General features: G+C 44.1%; 1 protein-coding gene and 1 long non-coding RNA gene across 2 annotated transcripts in view; one reads left to right on the forward strand and one right to left on the reverse strand.

Annotated features, from left to right (window-relative positions):
- The window catches only part of tafa1b (TAFA chemokine like family member 1b), a gene marked incomplete at its 3' end in the record, with an annotated part of 189,097 nt that overhangs the window by 158,933 nt on the left and 3,070 nt on the right, over positions 1-27,094 (forward strand). Inside the window, exon 3 of the mRNA XM_079510870.1 lies at positions 801-941. Coding sequence (XP_079366996.1) covers positions 801-941 — 141 coding nt within the window. The remainder of the gene's footprint in view (positions 1-800; positions 942-27,094) is intronic.
- Positions 10,907-27,094, reverse strand: part of LOC306930123 — a 50,063-nt gene continuing 33,875 nt past the window's right edge. The window contains exon 3 of the long non-coding RNA XR_013790852.1: positions 10,907-12,259. This is a non-coding gene — a long non-coding RNA (uncharacterized lncRNA). The remainder of the gene's footprint in view (positions 12,260-27,094) is intronic.

Below are 27,094 nucleotides of genomic sequence, written 5' to 3' on the forward strand. Positions count from 1 at the left end.
CATGAATCTCACCACAGGCAGGATATCAGGGATGTAAACCCATATATGGTGTGATCTGCATCACAGGCTGAGGGACATCATTTAGCATTTCAGAACGAGGGGCAATTAAAGGGAATAATTGAGATCCCCACAGAGATAATTTGCTACACCGTCACCTAGGCTATAAGTGGCCAGGAGTGGCCAATTATTGTTTGTATTGTATGTATTGTATGGATGTGTCGTATTTGAGGTGCCTCGATTTTCCACAGGAAGAGACATTACAATGAAGGGGAAAAAATATGTAACTTTGGCCCAGACGGTTAGCTCAACCGTCCAGACACCTAGGCTGCCTGACGGCCTTTGCCGCGTGTCACTCCCCATCTTTCTCTCCCTTTCCTGTCATACATAATATGTAACTTATTTTCTTATTTTGTCAGATCAGAGATATAATTCTCATTCCATTATCCTTACACACACAGTAAACATATGTGTGGCAGAATAAACCTTTTCATAGACTTCATAGATTCAGTTGGCTTCATGCTAATATGTATTTAATCAAGTGTACCGTTGGCTTTTTTCCCCCTCAACTCTGTCAACTGCCAATCTAAAGATCACAGCGCGAGGCATTGTGAGCTTGTAGATTGGTTATTTATTTAACAGCTATAATGTTCCCCATCACACAGATTTGGCAGATCCCCTGTAGTAACTCTGAGGACCCCCTATAGGGTTGAACCGCTGGTCTGGTCAATCAATATTTGCTACCAATTAACCCACTAACCACACCTGTCTGTCTGTCTGTCTGTCTGTCTGTCTGTCTGCAGAGGGGGGAACGTGTGAGGTGATTGCTGCCCACCGGTGTTGTAACAAGAACCGCATTGAGGAGCGCTCGCAGACCGTCAAGTGCTCCTGTTTACCAGGGAAAGTGGCCGGGACGACACGCAACAAACCCTCCTGTGTGGACGGTAAAGACATGCCTAAAACACTTTATGGAATTGTGCTCTTCATCCGAGGTTTAGGCTCGTTTGAGAAAACAATTCAACAAATCTCTTCTACTTAAAAGAGAGTTTCGCACAAGCTGTTTTCTTACTGTATATGAAGACACGTATCCATTTGTCGTTAAAAAATAAATAAAATACCATACCAAATTAGCGGATTTACCGTCCGAGTGGATCAGCCTCTAGAACTCTTATTCAATCGCGCGATTTGTTTTAGTTTTTCTTTACATCTGTTCTAGATGATATGACAGGTTAGTCCATGCAGTGTTGTTGTAAACATGATTTTGTAAAAAAACGGTTAGGAAGAAATTCCCCTTTAAAGGAAGAGCTGAACTAATGGTGAGCCAAACCATGAGATCAGGATATAGTGTATAGGATTCTTTCCTTCCTCCTCTGAATCCAAACTCCAAAAAGGGACATACAAAGTCGGAGAATAATGTTTTAAGTTTCTGCTGTAATTAAAGGAGAATTCCCCTAATCCCCTGGCCCCATCGTTAGCTCAATGGCTATAAGCTGACAGTTCCAGCCAGCAAGCTCATTCCGCATAGTTGCTTATGCTGAGTTTGCTAAGCATGAGAAAAATATTCAGTTTTGAGAGAAAAAAAACAACAAACATTATGCCAAGTCACTGCAGTGCACACGAGATGTTCCTTTTTTACCACTAGACCAAGTTTAAATAAGAATTGAATACAAAATAGCAATACACAACCCGAGAGATGGTTCCAGCGTATTACAGATTGCGTGCTTGTTTTTTTTATTCAAACATTCAGCTGATAGCAAATGATTTGCTTCTCTGGATAACATGCACGTCACAATGAAATAGTCAAAGACATGGAAATTGGCAATTCCAAATGCAATCCCACACAATGAATGAGGTCTCAAGTCCTTGCCTCCCTCCATCGTAGTGTCTGTGTGGTACATGTGATGACAATGTTTTATGGTTTAAAGGTGTGTGTATTAAAAAGGCACAGGGCAATGGATGGCTTCTCCAGTGTCAGTCAGGGAACATAAATGTGTATTTCTTTTCTTTCCTTTCCCCCCCCCCCCCCCACATTTGTGCTTTTGGAGGTGCGCTCCATAGAGGCCGCTCAACATGGCAATTCACATTTGGGGTTAATTTTATGTTGCGTTCATGCAGGGGGGGGGGGGTTCAACATTGCGTTCAACGTTGGGCTTATTATGACTCCCCACAAACTAATTAAGTGAGCCAATAAGGTCCATAGTTCCCTTTCCCAGAAGGTAGCAGCAGCTAGGCCCCGTTTCCAGTTCTGGCCGTTTACAAACATCAGGCAATGCAAATGTTACTGTACTGAAATTAAAGCGATCTGTTGAAGATGCGTGAAGATTCGAATGACTCCCCAACTGTTATTGTTTAGCCTCGACAGCATGCCTGCTGTGTGTAAACTAATTAAGTGAGCCAATAAGGTCCATAGTTCCCTTTCCCAGAAGGTAGCAGCTAGGCCCCGTTTCCAGTTCTGGCTGTTTACAAACATCAGGCAATGCAAATGTTACTGTACTGAAATGAAAGTGATCTGTTGAAGATGCGTGAAAATTCCAATGACTCCCCAACTGTTATTGTTTAGCCTCGACAGCATGCCTGCTGTGTGTGTAAATGCCAAATCAATAGATGGAGATCTGATTTAATTTCAGGCTTCCTGAATGCTTGGTTCCCTGGAGTCCTTTAGAAGAGGGCTTACATTTCTTCAGCGTCTAATTCAGGGCTGGGCAACTTTGATGATGGAGAGGGCCACTATATTTCCACACTCACTCCCTTGGGCCATATATTACTGTCGTAGCAAAAATAGCCGATTTTTGTTATATTCAAATTGAAATCTTGCTTTTTTCTTGCTTTTTTGCTATTTTTGAATTGGAATCCTGAAAATTAACATTTTTATATAATTTCAAATGCCTTTAATTATACTTGTGTTGAGCAATGAGCTACTAATTTAGACTGAAGTAATTAAAGCGGGTCATGTTTGCATGTTGTGGAATTGTAACAGCTGAAACCAATATTATATCAGTATTCTGACATTAACCTGAGGGCCACATTAAGTGAAGGTGGGGGCCGCATGTGGCCCCCGGGCCGCCAGTTGCCCACCCCTGGTCTAATTTATATAGTGCAGTGGCTCTTGTCATAGTGTCTGACAAGTTGCTCCCACTCACTTAACTAGGTCGTTGATGTGGTCGAGGGCTGCTGTCATTCTCTTGTCCGACCTTAACCATGATGGAAAAAATAGCCAATGTATTAAGAAATAGTAAAACCACCGTTTCCTCACTCGAGCACCATCGTAGAAACTCCTCTGGCCAGTAAATTCGGACTAGCAAGATTCTTATCTCTTTGAACGGGGCAGACATCTAAAGTTATGTCATTTATGTTTTATGTTCAGGGAATTTGGTGAATTGTATACAGTATGGAGTTCTTAAATTAGTTCCAAAGGACATTGTTTTTAATATGTTTTAGGGGCCTTTAATGATAGTTCACAATGGAGATGGACAGGAAACAGGGAGAGAGAGAGAGAGAGAGACCAGGAATGACACGCAGCAAAGGTCATCAGGATTGGGACTCGAACCCACGGCATGCTGTCAGGCTGCATTAGGGCCTATGTGGTATGCATCTGGACCGCTAGGCCAGCGGGCGCCGCCCCAAAGGACATTGTTATCCAAACATAATGTAAGAGTCTATGATTGGTTGCTTTTCTTAATGATAGCCCCTGCCAGACAAAGGTTTATTGATTGGCCAGCTTTTTCTGACAGCAGGTGCAGCTTTAGGTATTTAGCACCTCAAGTTTCCCTCTTCTCAAGAGCTAGTGCTATCTCTATAATCATACTATATACTGTATTATACTATATTATAGTGGCTCATTGTTGCCATACAATTAGTATTGAATTAGATGTTATTGCATTGCGTTCATATTTGTTTTATTCAGGTGTTACATCACAGCAAAATTACAAAACAGAGTTGAATGTTCACAGTTATCCAAACTGAATTACATATGGACTAGTAAATAGACTGCATTTTATATAGAGCTTTTCTCACACCTCCCAACCTGCTCATCGGGAGCAGGTTGGGAGTTCAGTGTCTTGCTCAAGGACACTTTGACACCAACTCTGGGGGAGCCCGGGATTGAACTGGGAACATACAGTTGGAGGCCATCGATATTGTCCTTTTCTTTTTGCTGAGGTTTGCGTGATCTGCGCAAAAGGACAGTTAACCCATTTTGGGCGGGAACCCCTTTGTGTTTTAAACATTATAATTTAGCTATTGAAAAATAGCAGATCTACAAGCTCATAGCGCGCCACCGAGTGGCACGCTACGAGCTTTGTAGGTCTGCTATTTTTGAAAAATCGTGAAAATATTTATTTCAGAAAACTGGAGGATTTAGAAGGATTTTTTAAAATTTTGAGGTCAGGCCTAAATGGGTCAAATGATAAGGGACAATATCGGTGGCACCCTACTGTACCATTTCCCAAGCTGCCGCTCTAACTCCTGAGACACTGCCGCCAAGATGTTCACCATATTTGCAAGCTGAATTCAGTATTGGCCTTCGAGTGCCTGCTACGATGGGCACTTTGAAGATCTGCTATTAACAGATCACTCAACACACACAGTATGTGTTGTTTTTAAGCTTGTGTCCTTAAATATGTAAACGGAAACAGTATTCATGCAACCCTATTGAATTGAATTAGTCCTAATTTAAATAGGAAATTGACAAAGTTGAAGCGGACACTGGCATGCAATTATAGAAACGCGTTGACAGGAGGACCAGGTTATGAGAAAGATCAAAACCTGTCCAACTCAGTGAATGAGTAGCACATCTTGGGTGTGGCAGGTCGTGCGGTACAAGTATTGGGAGCTGATGGTAGGTGTTGTGCTCCACCTCAGCAAGCCATCTCCCAGGGGTCTAGTCTAGCGCAGTGGTTCCCAAAGTGGGGTCCGGGGACCCCCAGGGGTACCTGAGGGAGTTCCAGGGGGGACCCAGCTAAATGATAGTTTGGGACCAAATGGACCCTTATAAGTATGTGTTACGACCTTATATGGAGTCTAGAGGCCTAAGGAGTAACACATATAGCTAGCAAGGAACCAAACCAGAGTAACCAAATAATAATTCACATTTATTGTAAATAATGGATCTTTACAGCATTAGAATAGGGAGAGCATGATCTTCAGGGTGGCCAAAGCCAACACAACAAACAAAAGCCCCACCCTACCTGAAAAGGAAATCCTAAAACTACACCAAACCAAAATTACAAGTCTATGCTCCCTGACTACATATAAACAAAGTCAAAAATGTACCTAAAAGAAAATGGCGGCACACCCCTACCAAGCTTCCCTTGTCTTTACTTTAAACACTCAGTATTAAAGTTACCTTATCAAGCACTCAGCAGCATAAGGTTTGGCACACAGCCTACAGACTTGGAACACAGGGTTGAAATGCTAGCTACAAACACAGAGTTCAGCAGCACAGGTGACGGATGGCAAGTGGGGCTGAAGTGGTGTTCATCACAGGTTTTTATAATGACTGGGATGATGAGGAGATGAGGCCCAGGTGTGTCTCCAAACACCAAGCCACTCCTCCAATCTCCACTCGACTCCACCCTCCAAACACCATGTAGGGCACAGAAATCACAGGAATCAGTCAAGAGGGTTAACACAATATGAGGCCACATAGGGTCGTAACAGTATGTAACTCAGAGTGTACAAATGGAACCAAATGGACCCGTTAGGGTCCATTTGGTTCCATTTGTACACTCTCAGAGTTAAATTAGCATTGATTTTACAATATAAATTGGGGGTCCCAGAGATAGAAATGCTATTAAATGGGGGTCCGTAGACTAATTCAGGTCAAACTGGGGGTCCTTGAAATCAAAATGGTTGAGAGTCCCTGCTAGAGCCGTAAAAATCTTCTCTTATGGGGGTCCCTGGCATATCTCTTCAAATAGGGGTCCGCAGGCTAATTAGTGTCGATTTGGGGGTCCTTGACATGAAAAAGTTTGGGAACCACTCTAGCGCACTGCAAAACAGGGATAGACTCCCACACTCTTACTGATACCAACAACAGTTAGCCTCTCTGACTTACTTATAGAAAGGTATACTGTATGACATACTGTATATTGTCATTGTCGGACAGCATTGTATTTTCGTTATTTGTGAATAGAATTGAGCCATTTTGAACATTTTGGAAAATGTGTGCCCTTAATTCCCAAAATAGGGATGCCAGGTTGAAAGTGGTCTGTGGGTTTTATGAATTATTTAACCAATGAAAACTATCAACAAGAGCTTGTGACTAAATAATGAATACACTGGATTGAATTGGACTGGGTTTACACAGGTTATTTTTTCCCGATTTCCTGAAAAGTAAAAAAATATATAAAAAATAAATAAAAAAAAGTTGACCATACAAGGTTACCTGTATAGAGCGTCGCAGCCCCGCCCCCTTTCATGACGACGCCAGGCCCAGGAAATGAATCACAATGCATTTTTCCCATAGACATTTCAAAAAGTATTTATTTAAAGACCTTTTAAGCGTCGTACGAAGCCAACTCGAGTCGTGACAAATCATGACAACACACACAATATTTGGACCAAACAAATAATTACATAGAAGAAAAACAACAAAAAAAGTGTTGTAACCTGTCGTTTGTTGTCATGATTTGTCACGACAATAGTTGGCTTTGTCCGCGGCGTAAACGTCTTTAAATAAATACTTTCTGAAATGTCTATGAGGAAAATGAACAGAGAATCATTTCCTGGGCCCTGGTAGGGGGCGGGACTGCGACGCTCTATATGGGCCGTGTTTATGGTAATGCTCTAACACCTAAAAACAAGACCTACCAGTAGTTCAGTGCCATTATTATTACTTCTCCTTTTTCTCTGCGATGTCACCAATAATGAGAATAGACCAGACCATTAGAGGAGCCAGCACTGCCAGGCATCAGGGGAGATGCAGCATGCCTTGGTTGGGCCACTGAACACCTGATCGGTGAGCACGTTGCATATCACTTTGCCCCGGGCCCTCAGGCTCATGGAAATGAATAACTAATAAATACAAGTCAGGGCCCGCTCCGGGCTGGCGCACCTGAATTGCAAAAACCTGTGGCAAACAATCAACAGAGAGAGGCAGCTCCCCCGGAAACAAAGAGGCATGCAGTCATGAGCCCACCGAGACAGAACAAGGAGGGATCCTTCACGCCATCAGAACCCGTTCATCGCATTCATGAGCCGCGCTCGTCTCCGCGGAGTCATCGGCGTGACTCGCGCTGTCTCACGAAAGGAGCGACAGCGATGCGTCTTCATCACGAGGGGCATCACAGGAAAGGCCAGGCCGGGGCGGCCCACTCAGGGGGCTGCGCAGGGTTGGTTAGGCACAGCTGACAGCCTGAATATGAATTAGACATGAGCGGCAGATAACACAAAACAAGAACAACGTATTCCCGCCGGAGACGTGAGATGTACCCGAAAACCACAGGAAGCTCCAAACTTTATTTGAACCATGGCTATGTGCGAGAGTTCTCCCAGAGTCATTGAAGTCAGAGCACAGATGTTATGCTCACTCGATGGTTGCGGACGCAGACTGAAATGTATAGAGAGTTCTGACCTTGAGATACAATGCTATGTACAATAATACCCTCTTTTGTTTTGTCCTTGCATGGAGAGAAAGACAGCGAAAAACACTCACTCCTCAACCACACTTGGCAGACAATAGACCTAGGGCTCATTTCATAGCCGCCTGGAAGAATTCTGGCTTGTTAAAATAACATGGCTTAGGCAAACAGATGGAGTGAGAAATTTCTGCATCCATTACAAACAATACCGCTTCTATTCTTCAGGGGGGAAGTGTGTTTTAGGGGCTTGAGATGTGAATAGCATTTAACGTTATGATGTCTGCTCTGCCATTTTCCATACTGCCTGGATGAAATCCATTCGATTACAATACGTATAGAACTCGGAGTAACAGGAAGTGGCCAGACGGCAATGGAGAGATGGGTGGGAGGGAATGCGGGGGAGGCGGACGAGAGAGAGCTAGGAGAACTTAACGCTTCACGTGTCTTTGCCTCGGGCTGCCGCGGTGAGGAAAGATCCCCGTAGCTGTTACTGTATTGATTAACAAGCGCTTAGAGAGGCGGCGCTGATTGAAAATGAAAATGACAAGGCAGCGAGCAGCAGTGTTCCATCACCGAGAGTCTCTTGAAAGAGTTGCGGTGGCCTGAGCCAATGATGATTTTTATATGATCTACTTCAGCATTGGCCCTCACGCTCACTTCTCCGCAGCCATGATCACTCCAGTGCATCCATCCAGACGGCGACGGGGCTGTTTGCTGTTTGTAAAAGCACTGAAAACCACTTTGGGCAAAGAGCTGAAGGGCAGACTGCATAATTAGCTTATTATTCACAACAGCCCATTTGCCCTGCTCATTGCAACCTCACCACCTAATGAAGGACTATGCATGTTTATAAAGTTTAAATAACATTTGCATGCAGGAAGGGAATTAAAGTGTCGCTATTTTCAGGGAGCCCAACACACTGAAAATGGTAAATGGTCTACATTTATATAGCGCCCGTTTCCAAATCGCTTTACAATGTGCATTTACATGCACCCATTCACACACCGACAGTGGAGGCAACCAAGCAAGGAATCAACCTGCTCATCGGGAGCAGTCATCGGTTCAGTGTTTTGCTCAAGGGCACGCAGCCACGCAGGAGGAGCCAGGAAACCTTTTGGTTCCCAGACAGTCATCGTATACTTCCTGAGCCACTGCCTTCCCAAATGTGTGTGTTTGTGGTCTGGGCCTGTGGCGTGCTGCATGTTGCACCGTGTGAGGGATTATGGACTTGAGGAGTCAGTGGCCTGTCCCCTCAGCACTGTGCTAGTATAGAGCTGGCCCAGATGGAGCTCTCTCCCCAGGTCCTCCCACCAAGCCCTCCGTTATTAATGTTCCGTCCAGATGAGGAACGATACCGCAGCCCCAACTCATCTCACCAACCCCTGGGGGACACCTGCATCCACTGTCCCATACATACAAGCGCGCACATTGCCACACGCACACGCGCACATGCACACGTGTGTGCCAGTGAGAAAAAAAGGGTCAGTGTCCAGGTATAGCATCACAGTTCAATCAACATTCGACGGCCACGCCAGACTTTCCAGGTTATATTTGGCCACATATTAAAGAGCCCGGGGGACAAAATACCGCCTAGATCTTCAGCCAATCTTTGCAAAACCAAATCAGCTTCTTGGACTTATTGGCCATGATGTGAATCTTGGACTTATTGGCAATGATGTGCAATCATAATCAATAACGATCACATGTCGACATCAAAAAAGGACCCAGTAAAAATGGATTGATCGTGGGTGACTGAATGTTCGCTGCCTGGTGGCTTCATGAAGGTTACTGCTGGTATGGGCGACTGTCTCATGGTTGTTTTATTAATGTATGGGAACGTGATGACAGCTTGCAGGGAGGAGGAGGCACCAGTACCACGCTGGGTGGGTGGGGGTGATGGGGGGGGGGCTGGTTGTGCTGTCAGATTATTCCCATATAGGGGGAATTGATTATCAGTCGTGACAAGGGGAGCTACATGTATGTCCCAGTTATGTCAGAGCCTACAAGGCTCTTAGTGAAAACATCCCTTTTAACAAGTCAAACGCCGCAGCTTATATCTCCGCCGCCCGGACGGGCCCCAACACATGCGCTCAGATTAGACGCTCATCTCGTCGCCGCTGCGTCGCCTCCATCCCAGTGCTTGAGATATGCATGCAAGCACAACGCCATGTTGTGTATACGGATGCATGTACATGCATGTACTGTGTACTGTACATGCATGTGTGATGTGTGTGAGCGTGTACATGCTACCACTTTGTGTTGCCATCAGTGGTGTAAAGTGCATCTATTGTACTTAAGTACACTTGGTATATTATTTTGTACTTGATAAGTACATTTTGAATACCAGACCTACTTGTAACTTGAGTATAAAGTATTGATACTTTTACTAACAAAAGTGAGTACTTCATCCATCACCGGTTGCCATGTCTAGCTGCTCAACACACAGATGTCTTGGTGCAGATCGGAGGCGGGGAATGGGCCCTTCTCTTTAGCCGTAGGCCCCCCGATGCCGAGCACGACAGGTTGTCACAGTGCATTTGACAAGTGTCTGTGGGGGGTGGTTGCGCACGGACACTATACTCCAAGACAGGAATTATAGCAGCGCTCAGAGATCCTTCGACATATGGTTCTGATCAAATTGAATGTGTGGCACCAGTGATTCAGAGTGGCGGATGGATGGATGTGTGTTTGACTATACTAGGAATCCAGCCCGATCTCACAACACACACGGTTAAATAGCACGATTTGGCAATTCCGTCTAGAAACACGCCTAGAAAACCCCCAAATCCATACATATTACACTACTAGTGTTTTGACCACGTTCGACACAACAAGTCGCGTGCTTTAGCCACGGACTCGGTGGTGTCTCTCGTGACTCAAGTTCGGCAGAGACGGCACCCCTATCCATCACGGTCTATGGGGAGAATATGTACAGATGTTTGGGTTTTCTAGGTGTCTATGTACGGAATTGCCAATCCGTGCTATTTCACTGTGTTTGAGTTAATTGGGGAATCTATTCAATTCAATTAAATTCAATTTTATTAAAGTGTCAAATCACAACAAGTTGTCTCAAGACACTTTACAACCAACAAAGATCCACCCAGAGAAATCTGACAAGGTTCAGCAAGAAAAAACATGACTTATTTTCTGTCAATTACACACCCCATGAGTTTTTATTTTTATTTTTTTGCATTTCTGAGTCAATCGTTTGATGACCGGGGGAGACTCAGTTAGTTAATGGACTAAAAAAAAAGCTTTTTTAAATGTATTTTTCAATATAAGCACCTTTAGAGAATGGTGCTACAGTGTATACAGTAAATGCATACCATTTACACTACAACCAGTAAGACGCCTGAGGGCGACAAGCGACCTTGCGCTAAAGGGCGAGGTCGCGTACACGCATCCGCCTGGGTGACAGCAGACTGCTGGGCGAGTGCTGGTGCTTTGGCATGGGGGGTGTGATCTTAATTTCCGGGCCTGTTGAGAACTCTAGTTTTCGCCGGCTACATTTTCGGGCCTGTTGAGAACTCGCCGGCTAAATTAAATAAATAATACTGGCCAAAACAACGTTCCAATAAAACAAAATGAACACTTGAAAAACTATATACAATCAAGAGACAAGCAGGAACTGTTACAGGCTTTTCTCTGGCTTGCAGTTCTCCCCTGTTGTCTCTTAGCCTCAAGTGAGACTGAACTGCCTCCACCTGCAGCAATCCTTTTCTTAAACGGGTGGGGCAAACCATCCTCTTAATTAAGTAAGTGGTCATTAGTTAACTCAACCACACGGCCAACTAAGGCCTACGAGTAATCTCACTAATCTGCCACCTCACTACAAATTAAAGGAATATTAAATATACATTTACATTTCACAGGCCCAATTAATTTACAGGGCCTATCAAAATAAGACATCATAAACATGAACAAACACCCCTCTTCCTCTACAGTACTTGGCACCTTCCAATCTAGAGTGCCAGCATTGCAGAGGAGAGACAGGTGAAGTGACCAACAGATAATTCAAATACTTCACACAGTGACATTAAATCAACATTTTAAAACCATTTTAGTCCTTGTGTGAAATGTCAGATGTCCACTGTAAAGAACATGCAACACAACACTATATAAACCACACTTCCCAGCCAACTTGATGGCGATTGATATTGGAAGCAGCAGTGTAGTGTGTGTGCATTCATAGTTCCTCAATACTGTGTCTATAGGTCACGGGCTGGCCCGTGACCATGCTGCAGTCCTGCAGTCCTCGCTGCCAGCCGGAAGGCACTCTTGGCCCCCGCCCTGGTTGCCCCTGGAGCTGGGTGATCTGGTGGGTGATCTGGAGCTGGGTGATCTGGTGGGTGATCTGGAGCTGGGTGATCTGGTGGGTTATCTGGTGGGTGATCTGGAGCTGGGTGATCTGGTGGTTGAGGAAGCTGAGCTTCCGCTGCTGCTGCTCCCTCTCCTTCTCTCCTTCTCTATCTGGAACTTCCTGGCCCAGTTGTAAACCACTGCCCCCCCGGGATGATGTGGTTGTCGCCCTCTTTGGTCCCTGTGTGACCCGCTCTCCCTCTGAGGCTCTGCTTGCTGCTGCTGAAGATGTTTGTACTGTGTGGACTGTCCCTTTCTTTTTTCCACTGCCACCAAACTGTGACACTTTGCCTAGTGTGGGTAGTATGTTAGGCCGGAAGGCACTGATGAAAACAGTAAAAACAATGGAAAATGATTGAAGAAGATGGCCACAGAGTCCTTGCTACAGAGACGAGGTGGTTGCTTTATTCACCTTTTACACACATCCGTGTACATCCAAGGATCAACATTAAACAAAAGTATTTACAGCATAAACTGGAAAGATTGGCCTCGGTCTCATACCTCCACAGTCCTACCTTGACTGATACCTGGCAGTGGCAGGTCTCCCTACTTATAGGCTAAGCCCCTCCCACTGGACCATACCAAATCCTAACTGAATCCACAATTACACCAGTTCATTGTCCAGAGACAATACATTTCTCAATACACATTTTAGTGTCACGCATTACTCATCAAACATATCCACATAATAATTAGTAAAAGTAAAAGTACGGAATTGAAAATGTACTTGAGTAAAAGTACAAAAGTATCGGCATCAAAATGTACTTAAAGTACTAAAAGTAAAAGTATTCATATTGCAGAATGCCCCATTTCACAAGTTCAAAATGTGTAAATCTATTGAAAATAGCCGAAATGTATAGGGTTGAAGTGGTTCATGTATTTCTTCTAATCCAAATTAAAATCGCCAAAGTAACTAGTAACTAAAGTTTTCAAATAATTGTAGTGGAGTAAAAGTACAAATTTTGGCTCTGAGATGTAGTGGAGTAGAAGTAAAAGTACTGGAAATTGGAAATACTCAAGTAAAGTAAAAATACCTCAAAATTGTACTTAAGTACAGTACTTAAGTAAAAGTACTTAGTTACTTTCCACCACTGCACAAATCCAATGTTGGCATGTTCCCCACCGCACCCAGTTGCTCCCTACAATGGAGTCAACAATCAGTCAATCAACACACAATATATAAAGTCAAACAAATCTATTTCTCTGCAAAATAAATAATTCAAACCCTGTTTGTGAACTTCAGTCTCAGTGGCAGGGTGAACTGCCACACTAAGTTCCCAGGATTACGTCAAGGTTAGATATGGCCTTCAACAATAAAATGCATAATAGTGTCTACTGTCTCCTTACAATGCCATTGATAAAGAGGACAAGTATTATGAAGAGAACACTTGCTTGACTGAAGTGCTAGTTATTGTGCACTGCAGCACATTAACGTGACTGACACAGTCAGTCACGTTGCACATCAGCGGAGTAGCCAACTGTCTAGCCGCCTACATAACACACCATGAACACAAGGCTAAAAATGGATTGTCACTTCATCACGTGTCATTGTCTCCACCAGGCCGAAGGCATGGGGAGAGAGTATGTTTTGCACTCCGTCCGTGTGTGTGTGTGTGTGCGTGTCCGTGTGTGTGTGTGTGTGTGTGTGTGTGTGTGTCCGTCCTTCCGTCCGTCTGTTACCAGCTAATCTCCGGCACCGTTAACCCGGTCGATGCCAAACTTTGCACACACACTCCCTGGATGCCAACGATGAACCTCTGCCCCACATTTTCCAGAACGGCCTGTTATAGCGCCACCATGAGGCAGCTTTTCACATTTTTTTACCTAAAACTGCACCGATCTGTGTGAAACGTTGCATGCACACTCCCTAGAGGCCAAGGACAAACCTTTGACCTGCATTTTCCGCATCTGCCTTTTATAGTGCCACCAGGAGGCCGACTTTTGTAAAACACATTTTTTTATATTACTCCTCCAGATTCTGTCCAAAAATCTCACAAATCGTTACACAGTATCTCTATGGTCATGTGCTCAAGTCGGATCTGTCCGATATTTCATATTCCATCCTAATTGGCTATAATTGGCTTTCACAGTTTGCAAGATTGCCTCAAATCATGAACGCAGCATGCAATTTACGTGAAATCTTTCACACATTTTCTTACTAGGCTGAGTAATATATCCCCCCCTTTTCACATTGGCCTGTTATAGCACCACCAACAGGTTGATTTTTGCAAAACACATTTTTGGAACAAAATGCCTCAAATCATCCAATTGCCATCAAAGGCGTATGAAGAAATGGCACCCTTTTACCATTGGCCTATTATAGCGCCACCAGGAGGCCACAACCTGACCTGCCCTGGTGGAGACCTGTGCCCCGAGGGGCACTTTTTCTAGTTTTAACCTATTCCGGACGGGAACCCCTTTTGGTGTTTTATGCATTATGTTATACTTTACCTATTGAAAAATAGCATATCTACAAGCTCATAGCGCGCTATTTTTTTTTAAATTGTGAAAATGTGGCACAAATCTTTGAATATATGTGACCAGATTTGACTGAGAGCCTGCCATCGCGCAAAATCCAGCTTTTCACCAGAGAAGAAAAACTTTATTTTCTATTTTTTTTTAAATGAGTTAATAGCACAGGCAGACTCTTCACATACTAGAGCATGTCTGAAATAAGTGTCAGAGCTGAAATCGACATGTAAATATGAAATAAATGCTTAAAGGGTAAGACCACTTCTTTAGAGGTTTGGGTTGTTTTCTTACCTTATTATGGGCAAACTATTCCATTCCATGAGTTATTTCGCTCCGTTGTGTTGTTTATTAGCAATTAAAAAAATAGGGAAACAGCTCTCAAAGTCACTCATTGGCACATGAACCAACGCAACAAAAGCTGATTCTGACAGTTTATGACATCAGGAAAACTCATGCGGTTTTACTTTCGTCTTTTAAAGGTGTAGTGAAATGAAAAATACGTTTTTCACACTTTTAGACCATATCCGTGGTCATCATATGGTCATACCTAACAATGGATGCCAAAAAAATGGGAGAATTCTCATTTTTGTGTGTTTTTATATCAAACGTCCATAAAAATATATTTTTTATTACTTCCTGAAAACGAAAACGTGCTGCGTGATGACGTGTCGAGGCCCACAGCGATAAAAGCCAATAAAAATGAAGCTCACCCGTTTAATTCCCCATATCTCCGCATCCGTCCAGCACAGGCTGCACAGCTGCTACTGATTACAGAAATCTTCGTTTTTATTCCCATTCAAGATAACATCCAGAGAGTGTATTACTCGGTTTTAACTTAATCATCACGCTAAAAAAATGTATCTGAAAACAATATAGGGTAGAAATAAGCCACATAAGAGTAAACTGGTAAAGCTGGACGACTATCTGATTTGTAAACAAATCCACACGCTGTCCTGCGTAGCATAGCTACCGTCCCTAGCTACCGTCCCATCCCCTGAAGGGATGCGACGCTCTGATTGGTTCAGAAACTTCATAGCGGTGTTTCAACTTGAGACAGTCTAAAACTTCAAAATAAAATGTCCACCATTTCCGTTTCACTACGCCTTTAAGATAGATTTATAAAGTTACTATTTTAGTCGGAGATAGACTGGAGCAGTACTACGGCGTTCCCAACTCTCGCGGGGGCGTCTTGCGAGGTTTCGTTTGTAAACAGAAGTCTCCACGCTGTTTGAGATTCACCCAGCTGCAGCCTCGCATATGAGCAATCCCAGACACAGACACTTTACACACTTCTTCTAAAGTGTCTTCTAAAGTGTCTCCCTCAAACACGCCCATTGTGTATGTTTTTAGTGACAAGCGGATGAGATCAAATCCTTTTGTTTACATCCCCGTCGTTTCTAATAAGGAAGTGGTGTACAGTTTTGGTCCAATCAGATCGTTTTTTACAGCAGTGATTTTCAGCGTAGGCATACCTACCGGATCTTCTTTCTACACAAATTAGTCAAAACAAGACACATTTTGTATTCAAAATAAAACCGCATGAGTTTTCTCATAAACTGTCAGAATCAGCTTTTGTTGCGTTGGTTCATGTGCCAATGAGTGACTTTGAGAGCTGTTTCCCCGTTGGAAGTCAATGAGCGACTATTTTTATTTCTTAAATTGCTAATAAACAACACAACGGAGCGAAATAACTCATGGGATGGAATAGTTTGCCCATAATAAGGTAAGAAAACAACCCAAACCTCTAAAAAAGTGGTCTTACCCTTTAAACATGCAGCTAGGTGTAATGTTAGAGACCACAGAGGTGAACCTTTCAAGCCTGTTTTCTCAACTCGCTGTTTTCTGCAAGACATTAATCTATAAGCCATATCTCCAAAACTGGTGGGTCAAACTGAACAACCAATATGTCAATTTGAAGTTATGATTCCCTGCTTTCACATGACATGAAAAACGAAAATTCAAAAAAATCCAATGGCAGTCCCTCAGTCAAATTTAGTCACATATATTCTTTCACAGCCCTTTCATAGCATTATAGCGTTTGTTCCCACTGTTGCACAGCCTAACACACAGACAGGCCAGGGAGGGCTTGTACAGTACAGTACAGTACAGTACAGTACAGTACAGTACAGTACAGTACAGTACAGTACAGTACAGTACAGTACAGTACAGTACAGTACAGTTTTTTATTTTTTTGCAACTGAATGGCTGGAATATGGAAATGAATAAACTTGCATAAACTTTCCTTAATGATTATATCTGGTTTCAGCATTAATTTATGATATATTGTCTCTATTATAAGGTTATTTTTGCAGTCAGTTTGTATTGGGGGTGGGGAGGGGGTGCGGGGGTCGCGAGACATGGCCAAAGCATTTCCGACAGTACAGTACAGTACAGTACAGTACAGTACAGTACAGTACAGTACAGTACAGTACAGTACAGTACAGTAGTACAGTACCACTCACTTCAGACGGGTCTGATGTTTCTATACTGTTCTATACAGCGGCCGAGTACAGCATGTGGTCAGCAACACAACCAAACTGCCTGAGGCCACAGTCAGCGGGAGTGTATAGGAAACAATAGCTCTGCTCATCATTTAATGACACCCTTACGAACGCACAGAGACACACAGGCAGGCAGACAGACAGACAGTCAGACAGTCAGGCAGACAGACAGTGTCCAGGGGAGAGACTTTATAGCATGGTTACATTACATAGTAATGGTAGTTGTGGGGTAATAATAGTCCCAACATAACATAGTAGGATAATGAGCTGCTACCAAGGTAACAGCTCCGAAGTTAATTAGAAAAAGTGTGTTCTCATCAAGATGCAGATCCTTGTCAGGGCAGGTTGGACTCTGCATTTGTGGCAAAAAGGGAAAGCTTTGGAAGCCAATCGTATACCAATCAGAATGGAATCTGACTGATACATCTTGATCACTAACCTGTACTCTCTACTGACACCATCTGGCGGAGTCGGTTACTTGATCACATGATTCCAGATAGAATGTGTACCGAGTTGTGTGCGGTTTGGACAATCTTGTGAGGTGGAAATATACTGGGGAGTAGCGTCATGATACAAGGAATCCAGGGGAATCCAAAAAAATTGCTTGTACTAGCTACTTTCAAGAGTTATAGGCCAAAACGTGAAGCAGTCTATTGAATTTGGAAAAGAATGGGATCATGGTTCTTCTTTGGCCTACTGGGAGTGTCCATGCAAAGTCTCACGCCAATCGCTCCAGTGGTGTTTGAGATTACCTGCTCACAGAGAGACCGATTCACAGGGTGGAAAACATTATCCCTGTTCCCGCCCGCACTGGCCGGGCAGAGGTAATAATAAATAACAGCTTTGAAATAACAGGCTTGGCGGTACAATCAGAACCATGAGCTTTTCTCTGCCAGGGAAGAAAATGACCCTCACCTGAATGTTCAGCCTACACTAAGAGATGTAGTCACCCTGCAGCACTCAACTCCCCTCAAGGTTCTGCCATGATTCGTGTTTTTCTGCAGGGTAGTACTTTCCTTGACAACTCCAGCGTCCCAGTAACAATTCTGCCATTGTGCAGATTGAGAAACAATCAAAATAACCCTGCGTCTTGCGTGGAAGAATATATTTTCGTTTAGGGGTTCTTTTTGTGCTTAAATCTAGGAAAGGAAATAACTTTGCAACAAAAGTACTAATGAATATTCACATACTGTATATATGCACACACGCACACACACATAATTTTTTGTACACACAATAGAACATGTTTATAATTACTCCTACACATTCCAAACATCACAAACGTTCCTGTCTGACCTGGTGGAGACCTGTGCTCCGAGGAGCACTTTTTCTCAGTTACACACCCAATGAAGCCTTGAATTCATGAAGATGTTTTTGTCGCATTCCTGAGCCATTCATTTGACTACAGCGGTGCCCGTTGGGCATTGATTGGCCTACTTGGAACGATACAAGTTGGAAATCCATGCCCCACCCAGTTAGTATGTCTGTGTCCCTTTTATGCCCATATATGGAGTTCTTTGTCAGGCATGCCCAATGATGCCAGAACACCATTGTGATGTCAGAACAGGCCAGCTCCATATATGGAGATCTAGGGGTGATCGGGTGTGATCAATTGGTTAATTGGGGCCTTGTCCAGAGCCTTTTGTGGTGGTTCTGGACAACCGTGTACCTAACCGAATCAAGGCCAGGCACTGCACTCCCTGTGGTGGGGTGGAACGCGTGTGTCAAATTTGAAGTCGGTGGTTCGAACGGTGCTCGAGTTACGTGGATTACAGACGTACACACAGACGTACACACACACAGAGACGTGGTACCAGTGGAGTCTCCCACTGACCAGCCACCCCGTTATCAAATGATTGGCTTAGAATGCTCCTAAAACTAAAAACTCTCTGAAGTAAAGGCTTCTTGAGGTATGTAATTGATAGAAAATAAATTGGTTGACTGATCAAACGATAGAAGACAGCAAGAGCAGTGATGCAGGTGGACACTACAGTAAGTAAATGAAGGGAAAGTAGTTGATGTGAAGTTCACACTTATCTAGTAAGAGGCATTGATCATAGTCCTCAAAATGAACATCTAGAGAATACGCTTGAAAATGTAAACCCTAATTGCTTTTTACTCCTGCAGATGATCAATTTAAGCGGCACAAGACAAACAGACTCTGGCGCTATACGCAAGTCATTGGAAAAGCATCATTTTTCGTTGTGATTAATTTAAAGTAAGTCCAGTTAAGCAGCGGGAGGCTGCTCCCTGGTAAAAAACCATTAGCTGCAGTATTAAAGTATTCATCGAGCCTGCGGACAAGCACTCACATTTTGACGTGGACAGGGCAGCGATCAATTCTGTTTCCTCGTTCTGTCGAGGTGATTAAACATTCCACTACCTGGCAGCAACTTGTCGTCTCCTTCAATCCATCACTGCGCGAGGCTCACGACTGATCTGACGGAGGCACATGTAAAAGGCCCTTTCCTCTTCATGTTTTTCAATCTATTCCGAGCCCAATCGCCAGCCTCTTGTTTGTCCATCAAAGCTTATAGACTGAGCTTGCTGCCGCAGGCCTTCCATCTCGAAATCAAACAGCGCGTTTCGTCTTGTGAAAGCAAAAGTTGTCGCTTTTCATGACGGTGATTATTCCATGGCCATCTGTCATCCCTTGACGGAACTTCTCTCCTCTCGGAGTGTGTGTGTGTCATGCTGAATTAGTTTGTTGACATTGCACGGACTGCTGCACCAAGGAAGCAAAGATTTGAGTTCAAAATGTTCACTTTAGAAATATATTAGGCTATAAAATGCACACATTTTCAATTTCTTTTTCAAAACTAGCACCTCTACAAGCCGACGGTGCGACACAAAGTGACGCGCTATGAGATTGTATCTGCTATTTTTGAATAGCCAACCAATGTGCTACTGGTGAAAGAAAATACGATCGTCCGCCCCTCCGTGACAGGCTTTGTATACATCCTGGACACATAGTGGGTCCTGTGGGTCGACAAAATAAGGTAAAATCACTGAAAAACACTGGCGGTGGCGAATAATTAATGAATTAATACCTGGCAATAGATGTGTTAACGGGTAACTGTGGATGGGGAGTATTTTCTAGTCCCCAAGGAGGTGAAATTACTTTCGTCACCACCTCTCCCCCCCAGTACAATCGTGAGACAATTGTTTTCCATGTGTCCGTGCAGCCAGAGGGAACGGGGAAGAACTGTACTGGCAGACCAGCGCATTATACCCCCATGTGCTGGTCATCAGAGAGACAGAGAGGACTTTAGGTATAAACACACTGATGTTGGAGGTCAATGGGTAATCAGGGAGTCAGGCATGGATCCTGGCCGGCCCAGGGATGGCTCTCCTCTAGCGGTCAAGGTCACTGGCCTGGACATGTAGCAGTGTGGCCTGGGTACAGCCTGGACATGTAGCAGTGTGGCCTGCCTACAGCCTGGACATGTAGCAGTGTGGCCTGGGTACAGCCTGGACATGTAGCAGTGTGGCCTGCGTACAGCCTGGACATGTAGCAGTGATGCCTGGGTACAGCCTGGACATGTAGCAGTGATGCCTGGGTACAGCCTGGACATGTAGCAGTGATGCCTGCGTACAGCCTGGACATGTAGCAGTGTGGCCTGGGTACAGCCTGGACATGTAGCAGTGTGGCCTGGGTACAGCCTGGACATGTAGCAGTGTGACCTGGGTACAGCCTGGACATGTACAGTAGCAGTGTGGCCTGCGTACAGCCTGGACATGTAGCAGTGTGGCCTGGGTACAGCCTGGACATGTAGCAGTGTGGCCTGGGTACAGCCTGGACATGTAGCAGTGTGGCCTGGGTACAGCCTGGACATGTAGCAGTGTGGCCTGCGTACAGCCTGGACATGTAGCAGTGTGGCCTGCGTACAGCCTGGACATGTAGCAGTGTGGCCTGGGTACAGCCTGGACATGTAGCAGTGTGGCCTGGGTACAGCCTGGACATGTAGCAGTGTGGCCTGGGTACAGCCTGGACATGTAGCAGTGTGGCCTGCGTACAGCCTGGACATGTAGCAGTGTGGCCTGCGTACAGCCTGGACATGTAGCAGTGTGGCCTGGGTACAGCCTGGACATGTAGCAGTGTGGCCTGGGTACAGCCTGGACATGTAGCAGTGTGGCCTGCGTACAGCCTGGACATGTAGCAGTGATGCCTGCGTACAGCCTGGACATGTAGCAGTGATGCCTGGGTACAGCCTGGACATGTAAAAGTGATGCCTGGGTACAGCCTGGACATGTAGCAGTGTGGCCTGGGTACAGCCTGGACATGTAGCAGTGTGACCTGGGTACAGCCTGGACATGTACAGTAGCAGTGTGGCCTGCGTACAGCCTGGACATGTAGCAGTGTGGCCTGGGTACAGCCTGGACATGTAGCAGTGTGGCCTGGGTACAGCCTGGACATGTAGCAGTGTGGCCTGGGTACAGCCTGGACATGTAGCAGTGTGGCCTGGGTACAGCCTGGACATGTAGCAGTGTGGCCTGCGTACAGCCTGGACATGTAGCAGTGTGGCCTGCGTACAGCCTGGACATGTAGCAGTGTGGCCTGGGTACAGCCTGGACATGTAGCAGTGTGGCCTGGGTACAGCCTGGACATGTAGCAGTGTGGCCTGGGTACAGCCTGGACATGTAGCAGTGTGGCCTGCGTACAGCCTGGACATGTAGCAGTGTGGCCTGCGTACAGCCTGGACATGTAGCAGTGTGGCCTGGGTACAGCCTGGACATGTAGCAGTGTGGCCTGGGTACAGCCTGGACATGTAGCAGTGTGGCCTGGGTACAGCCTGGACATGTAGCAGTGCCTGCGTACAGCCTGGACATGTAGCAGTGTGACCTGGGTACAGCCTGGACATGTACGGTAGCAGTGTGGCCTGCGTACAGCCTGGACATGTAGCAGTGTGGCCTGGGTACAGCCTGGACATGTAGCAGTGCCTGCGTACAGCCTGGACATGTAGCAGTGTGGCCTGGGTACAGCCTGGACATGTAGCAGTGTGGCCTGCGTACAGCCTGGACATGTAGCAGTGTGGCCTGCGTACAGCCTGGACATGTAGCAGTGTGGCCTGCGTACAGCCTGGACATGTAGCAGTGCGTGTCCACATCAAGCCTGGCTCTGTCTCCTTTCTTCTTTCCCCTGGCTCTCTGACCGCTCATGTCATTAATATAGAGAGCTTCAAAGCTCTCGTGGGCTGTGACTGACTTCTGCTGTACTGTTTTAAAAATGGCACATTTAGGGCAAAGATTACATTATAACTACACGGTTACTGTTTCCTGAAGAAACAGCGTGGGCTTATCTCTTGTTGTCTGACACAGGGAGTCTCTCCCTGGTGTGGTGTGTGTGACTTAACATGAGAGGTGGACACTTCCTAGTTCAGTTGTTACCAGGCACTCAAGCTCACTGCACGGACGGACACGTCTCCCCGTTCTCATGCCCGAGCTAGAGTGCCTTAATGGCCATAATTGTGCATGATCAAGCGATCACAGAAGACACACTGTGTGTTGTGAAGTCTGTATGTACTGATCTGAGCGCAATTAAAACAGTAAGGTCTGCTAAACTGAGGAATCCTTGTCGTGCCCATCATTACCCACACCCCTCTATACCCTAGCGAGGATTCACTGAAGCTTCCTCCCGCATATGATATATGCGGGAGGAAGCGTCAGTGAATCCTCGCTATGATCTATACAGAAATCGCTATGATCTATACCCAGCACATTTGTATGTAACTTTGCCCTATGTGCTGTGTTTAAACATTTTATTTTCTTCTTCCCATCATTTCCCTCTATACCAGAAATGATCAGTCACTAGAGTGATGTGCAGGTGTTTACCTGCAGAAACACATTTCCCTCTCACGGTATTTTGGTGTTCTCACTGTTTGTTTTGATACCGGGATGTTTTTTGGACGTCTACCAGAAACTGTGAAAACTCCAAAATACAGAGAGAGGGGCAATGTTTTTCTGCAGGTAAACACCTAAAAGATGCTGGTATAGAGGGACATGGTTGGTAAACAAATGTATTGATTGTTTTGTTATAATACAGGGCAAAGTTACATACATTTAGATTAAACATTTCAGAAAGTATAAAAGTCCCCGGCGAGATGGAGATTTTGCATTCTGAAGTCTAACGAAGCTTCTAGGTTGAAAGTATAATGGAGGTATAAATAAATAAACAAAGAATTGTGACGATAACGGAACTCTCAAGAGATCAAGACCATTATTCGTAACATGCTTCTCACAGTCAAGACGTGTTGATTGTTGTTGAATTCAAATTCATTGTGCAGACACTGATTAATCATCATGGCAGCAAATGCATGCCAGAGAGGTGCTGTATTATATCTTTTTGTAGAACTTCACAGACGTATACATATTTTAGAGCAACACTTTTTAAGCTCTCATTATATAAAGCGGCTTTGCCACATGCCACACACTGCGAGAGGTAGAAATCGCTGTGCCGTGAAGTACGGTAAATACAGTCATTTATATTTTGTGCAAAGCAGGCCTCGTATATCAACACCTCTCACCGCGGCACATTTTAATCTCAGCTGTCCCATTCTGGCTTCCCTTTCTCTTTCTCTCTTTCACCCTTCTCCTCTGTTACCCCGTCACTCTTTTCCATTTCAAAGGATTGATTTTTGCTTCACACCTATTACTTTACCATTTTCAATTTCAAGTGGATTCTGCATTCACACTGCTGAATATAAATCCTCCCCAGGTCTGGGTGGTGGTATAATCATAAAGAACGTTTCCCAGGTCCCTCTCACACTGACTCAGACAGACAAGGGGAAAAGGCCCGTAAACACTGTCCCATTTCTCAGTGACGCCGTGACGGCATCATGGGCTACATAGTCAGTATGAAGAACCTGATGTGACGTTTGCAACGTGGTAACCACCCCCGGCCGAAGCCACAACATTTCAAAACTGATTATGTAACAATAAAGGTGGGATGTTGATTTCTGCCAGCAGCACACAACATTGCTATCATCGCTAACCCTAACCCGAAACCTCGCATGTTCATGTTTATCTCCTCCAGGCTGGAATATGGCCGGAGGCGGGGAATATGTTTTCGCCCCCATGATTGTGTTTGCGAGTCTGTAAGTCTTTCTGTCTGTCTGTCTGCCAGCCGATCTGCACGAAACTTTGCAAGCAGACTCCCAGGACAAGGAAGTACCTCCATGCTATTATTATTATTATTTATTTTATTTATTTATTCTTCAAATTGGCTTCATGGTGACGCTATAACAGGCCACTTCACCTCTTGGCCCATAACACTTGAACTGTAGGTTGAACCGTAGTTTCAAGCGTTTTATGAGAGTTTTAAATAAATAAAATAGGGACACCAGGTTGAAAGTAGTTAAGTCTGTCTGTGGGTTTTATACATACTGTACACCAATGGAACACAGGTGGTCCCACACACGCTGGAACAGTGGAACACATGCAGGTCCAGTTCCTGCAAAGTTACGGTTTTGGACAGAACATACAAGGTTTCTGCCCGACAGCAACGCTGGGCTATAGCGGAGATGAGATGGATATTATTTAGCCCGTGGCAGTGGAGAGCACGAGAGGGGATGGTTGCCGGTCATGTGGGGTAATTAGTATCTGTGGTAAACAGCCATAGGGGAGCCCTGGGGTGGAGAGGGTAGGTAAAAGATCCACAACAATCAATTTATACTTCCTCAAAGCTCAGGGGCAGAGTGGGGAAGAGGAAATGTGGATTCTCTTTCACGAGAGAGTGAGAGAGAGAGAGAGAGAGAGAGAGAGAGAGAGAGAGAGAGAGAGAGAGAGAGAGAGAGAGAGAGAGAGAGAGAGAGAGAGAGAGAGAGAGAGAGAGAGAGAGAGAGAGAGAGAGAGAGAGAGAGAACATTCCTTGTTTGTACTGATGGAGAAAAAAAAGCTACATATTTCTGAAATTTGTGTTTGGAGTTTTAACAAAACAACCACCCAACAACATACCTTTGTATCTAAGAACAGAAGGCATTCATTCATTCATCAATTCATTCATTGCAGAAATGTATATTGCAATGTATACTTTAATTAGCCTATGATTATGAATGATATATTGGAATCTCATAGTTGGTTGTCACATACAGTAAGACAGTTGATCCAGTTTTCAGTTTGACAAAATTTGACAGATAACGAATTTATGGGAATACTGTAGAACAACAGAGAAACCGATCTTCTCAGTGTGGGATTCTGTTAATGAGTATGTTTGTTCCATTAATAATTAAGTGGTATTTACTGTAGCAAATGTTCCTGTTTTTTCAATGGTGATGGTTTTACTTGAGTTGTACAGTGTTTTTCTAAATATTTTTTATATGTACGACAGTACACATGAACACACGTACAAAGCACGTACAAAGCACCAGAGGAGAGGAGACGAGAACATATTTGTTTTTTTCTGGAATGGCTGAAGGAAGAATTTACTCAGCATTAATGAGAGGTAATTAGTTTTGATTACAGATTTAGATTACTCCCCCTGCATGCGATGGTGGCTCTATCAAAACAAGAGTAATGATTAATGTCCGCTTGTACAATATTGTTAAAAGCAACCGTGCCGGTTCTTAAACTGAAATGAGCGGGGGGGGTTATTACAGAGACGTGGCTGGGTGTCTATTATGCTGGCTGGGCGCTACACGATTTAAAAACATTAAAAAAAAAAAAGAAGTGGGAGACCACATAATAGATTTAACAGATCTTTTTTGTAAGAACACGAACGCCAGACGATTCAGGCAAGATGCAGGACCACACACACATACTAAACCATTTTAGAGTGGTGGACATGATCTCATAGAGCTTTCATGGTCAAATGTGACTTCAGAGCAAAATAATATTCCTCCCTACTGAAGTCAGATAAGTCTATGATGAACACACAGGTGCCAATACATTTCACTCACCCAAACATTATGTTTTGCAGTCCTTCACTTCAACTAAACTTTTATATGTCATTACGTATCTTAGCTTACGCATGTTTCTTGATAAATGCATTTTATATATGTGATGTATTCCCATACTTTTGTTCCTGCCTAATGTAAGTCGCTCTGGATTAAGAGCGTCTGCTAAATGCCTAAATTGTAAATTGTAAATTGTATCTCCATAGCAACGCCTCGCTTCACAGACAGAGAAGAAACAGCTCAGTTTCATTTTAAAACTAGGATTGCTTTAACTTGATGGATGTGGTTCATTTAGTTGTATTTGGATTCAATTCAGAAGATTCAAGGGATTCATCTTACAATTTACAATTTACAATTTAGGCATTTAGCAGACGCTCTTAATCCAGAGCGACTTACAATAAGCAAGAACAAAAGCATGGGAATACATCACATATGTAAAAAGCATTTATCGCGAAACATGCGTAAGCTAAGAACGTGACTAGAACATATCTATATAATGACACTATACATATAAACTATAACTAGAACATATCTATATAATGACACTATACATATAAACTACACATATATGCTATACTATGCTGTACATATATACTATGAAGTGCTATGACTACTATACACTATATACTATGAAGTGCTATGACTACATACAATGCACTTATTGTGCTGTCTACATGACATGCTATAAGTCTGTTTCAAATGCTATATAAGTCTAAGAAGTGCTGTCTAAGGGGGGTAGGGTAAGTGCTATGGGCCATGATGGAGTCTGAAAAGGTGGGTTTTCAGACTACGGGACTACGGGACTACGGGGTATTTCACTTTAAAACACCTCTTAAACATCTACTTTTGTGTAAACCCCAGATGGTTTTTAATTTGCTTGCTTCAATATGACATTAATTTAATCAGATATCAAATATCTAAATAGTGAATCAGCAAATGCGATAACCTGGAAGATGGGCTGTAGCTGACATGTTTTAACTAAGAAAAACAAACTACCTGATTAGGAGAACATAACCTTTTGACATTTTCATTTTCACTCGCACATTTCCATTTGGTAAAGTATTCGTTGATTCCAGGTCAGCTCACTCTCATCGTCTAATGCACGTTTCTGTTCAACATTCCATCGCTGTTCTTTTCAAAATACAACTCGAAATCTGGGAGACTTCAATCCAGTCGGGGGGAAGGGGGGGGGGGGGGGGGGGGGTGCTGGGGGGGGGGGGGGGGGAGTGTTAAAATGATGTCTGAATGCCATCACACTGCGACTACCGGATAATTAGAGTAGATAATCGGTTGA

This window comes from Electrona antarctica, assembly GCF_951216825.1.
Source record: "Electrona antarctica genome assembly, chromosome: 9".
In the NCBI taxonomy this organism is placed as follows: Eukaryota; Metazoa; Chordata; class Actinopteri; order Myctophiformes; family Myctophidae; genus Electrona; species Electrona antarctica.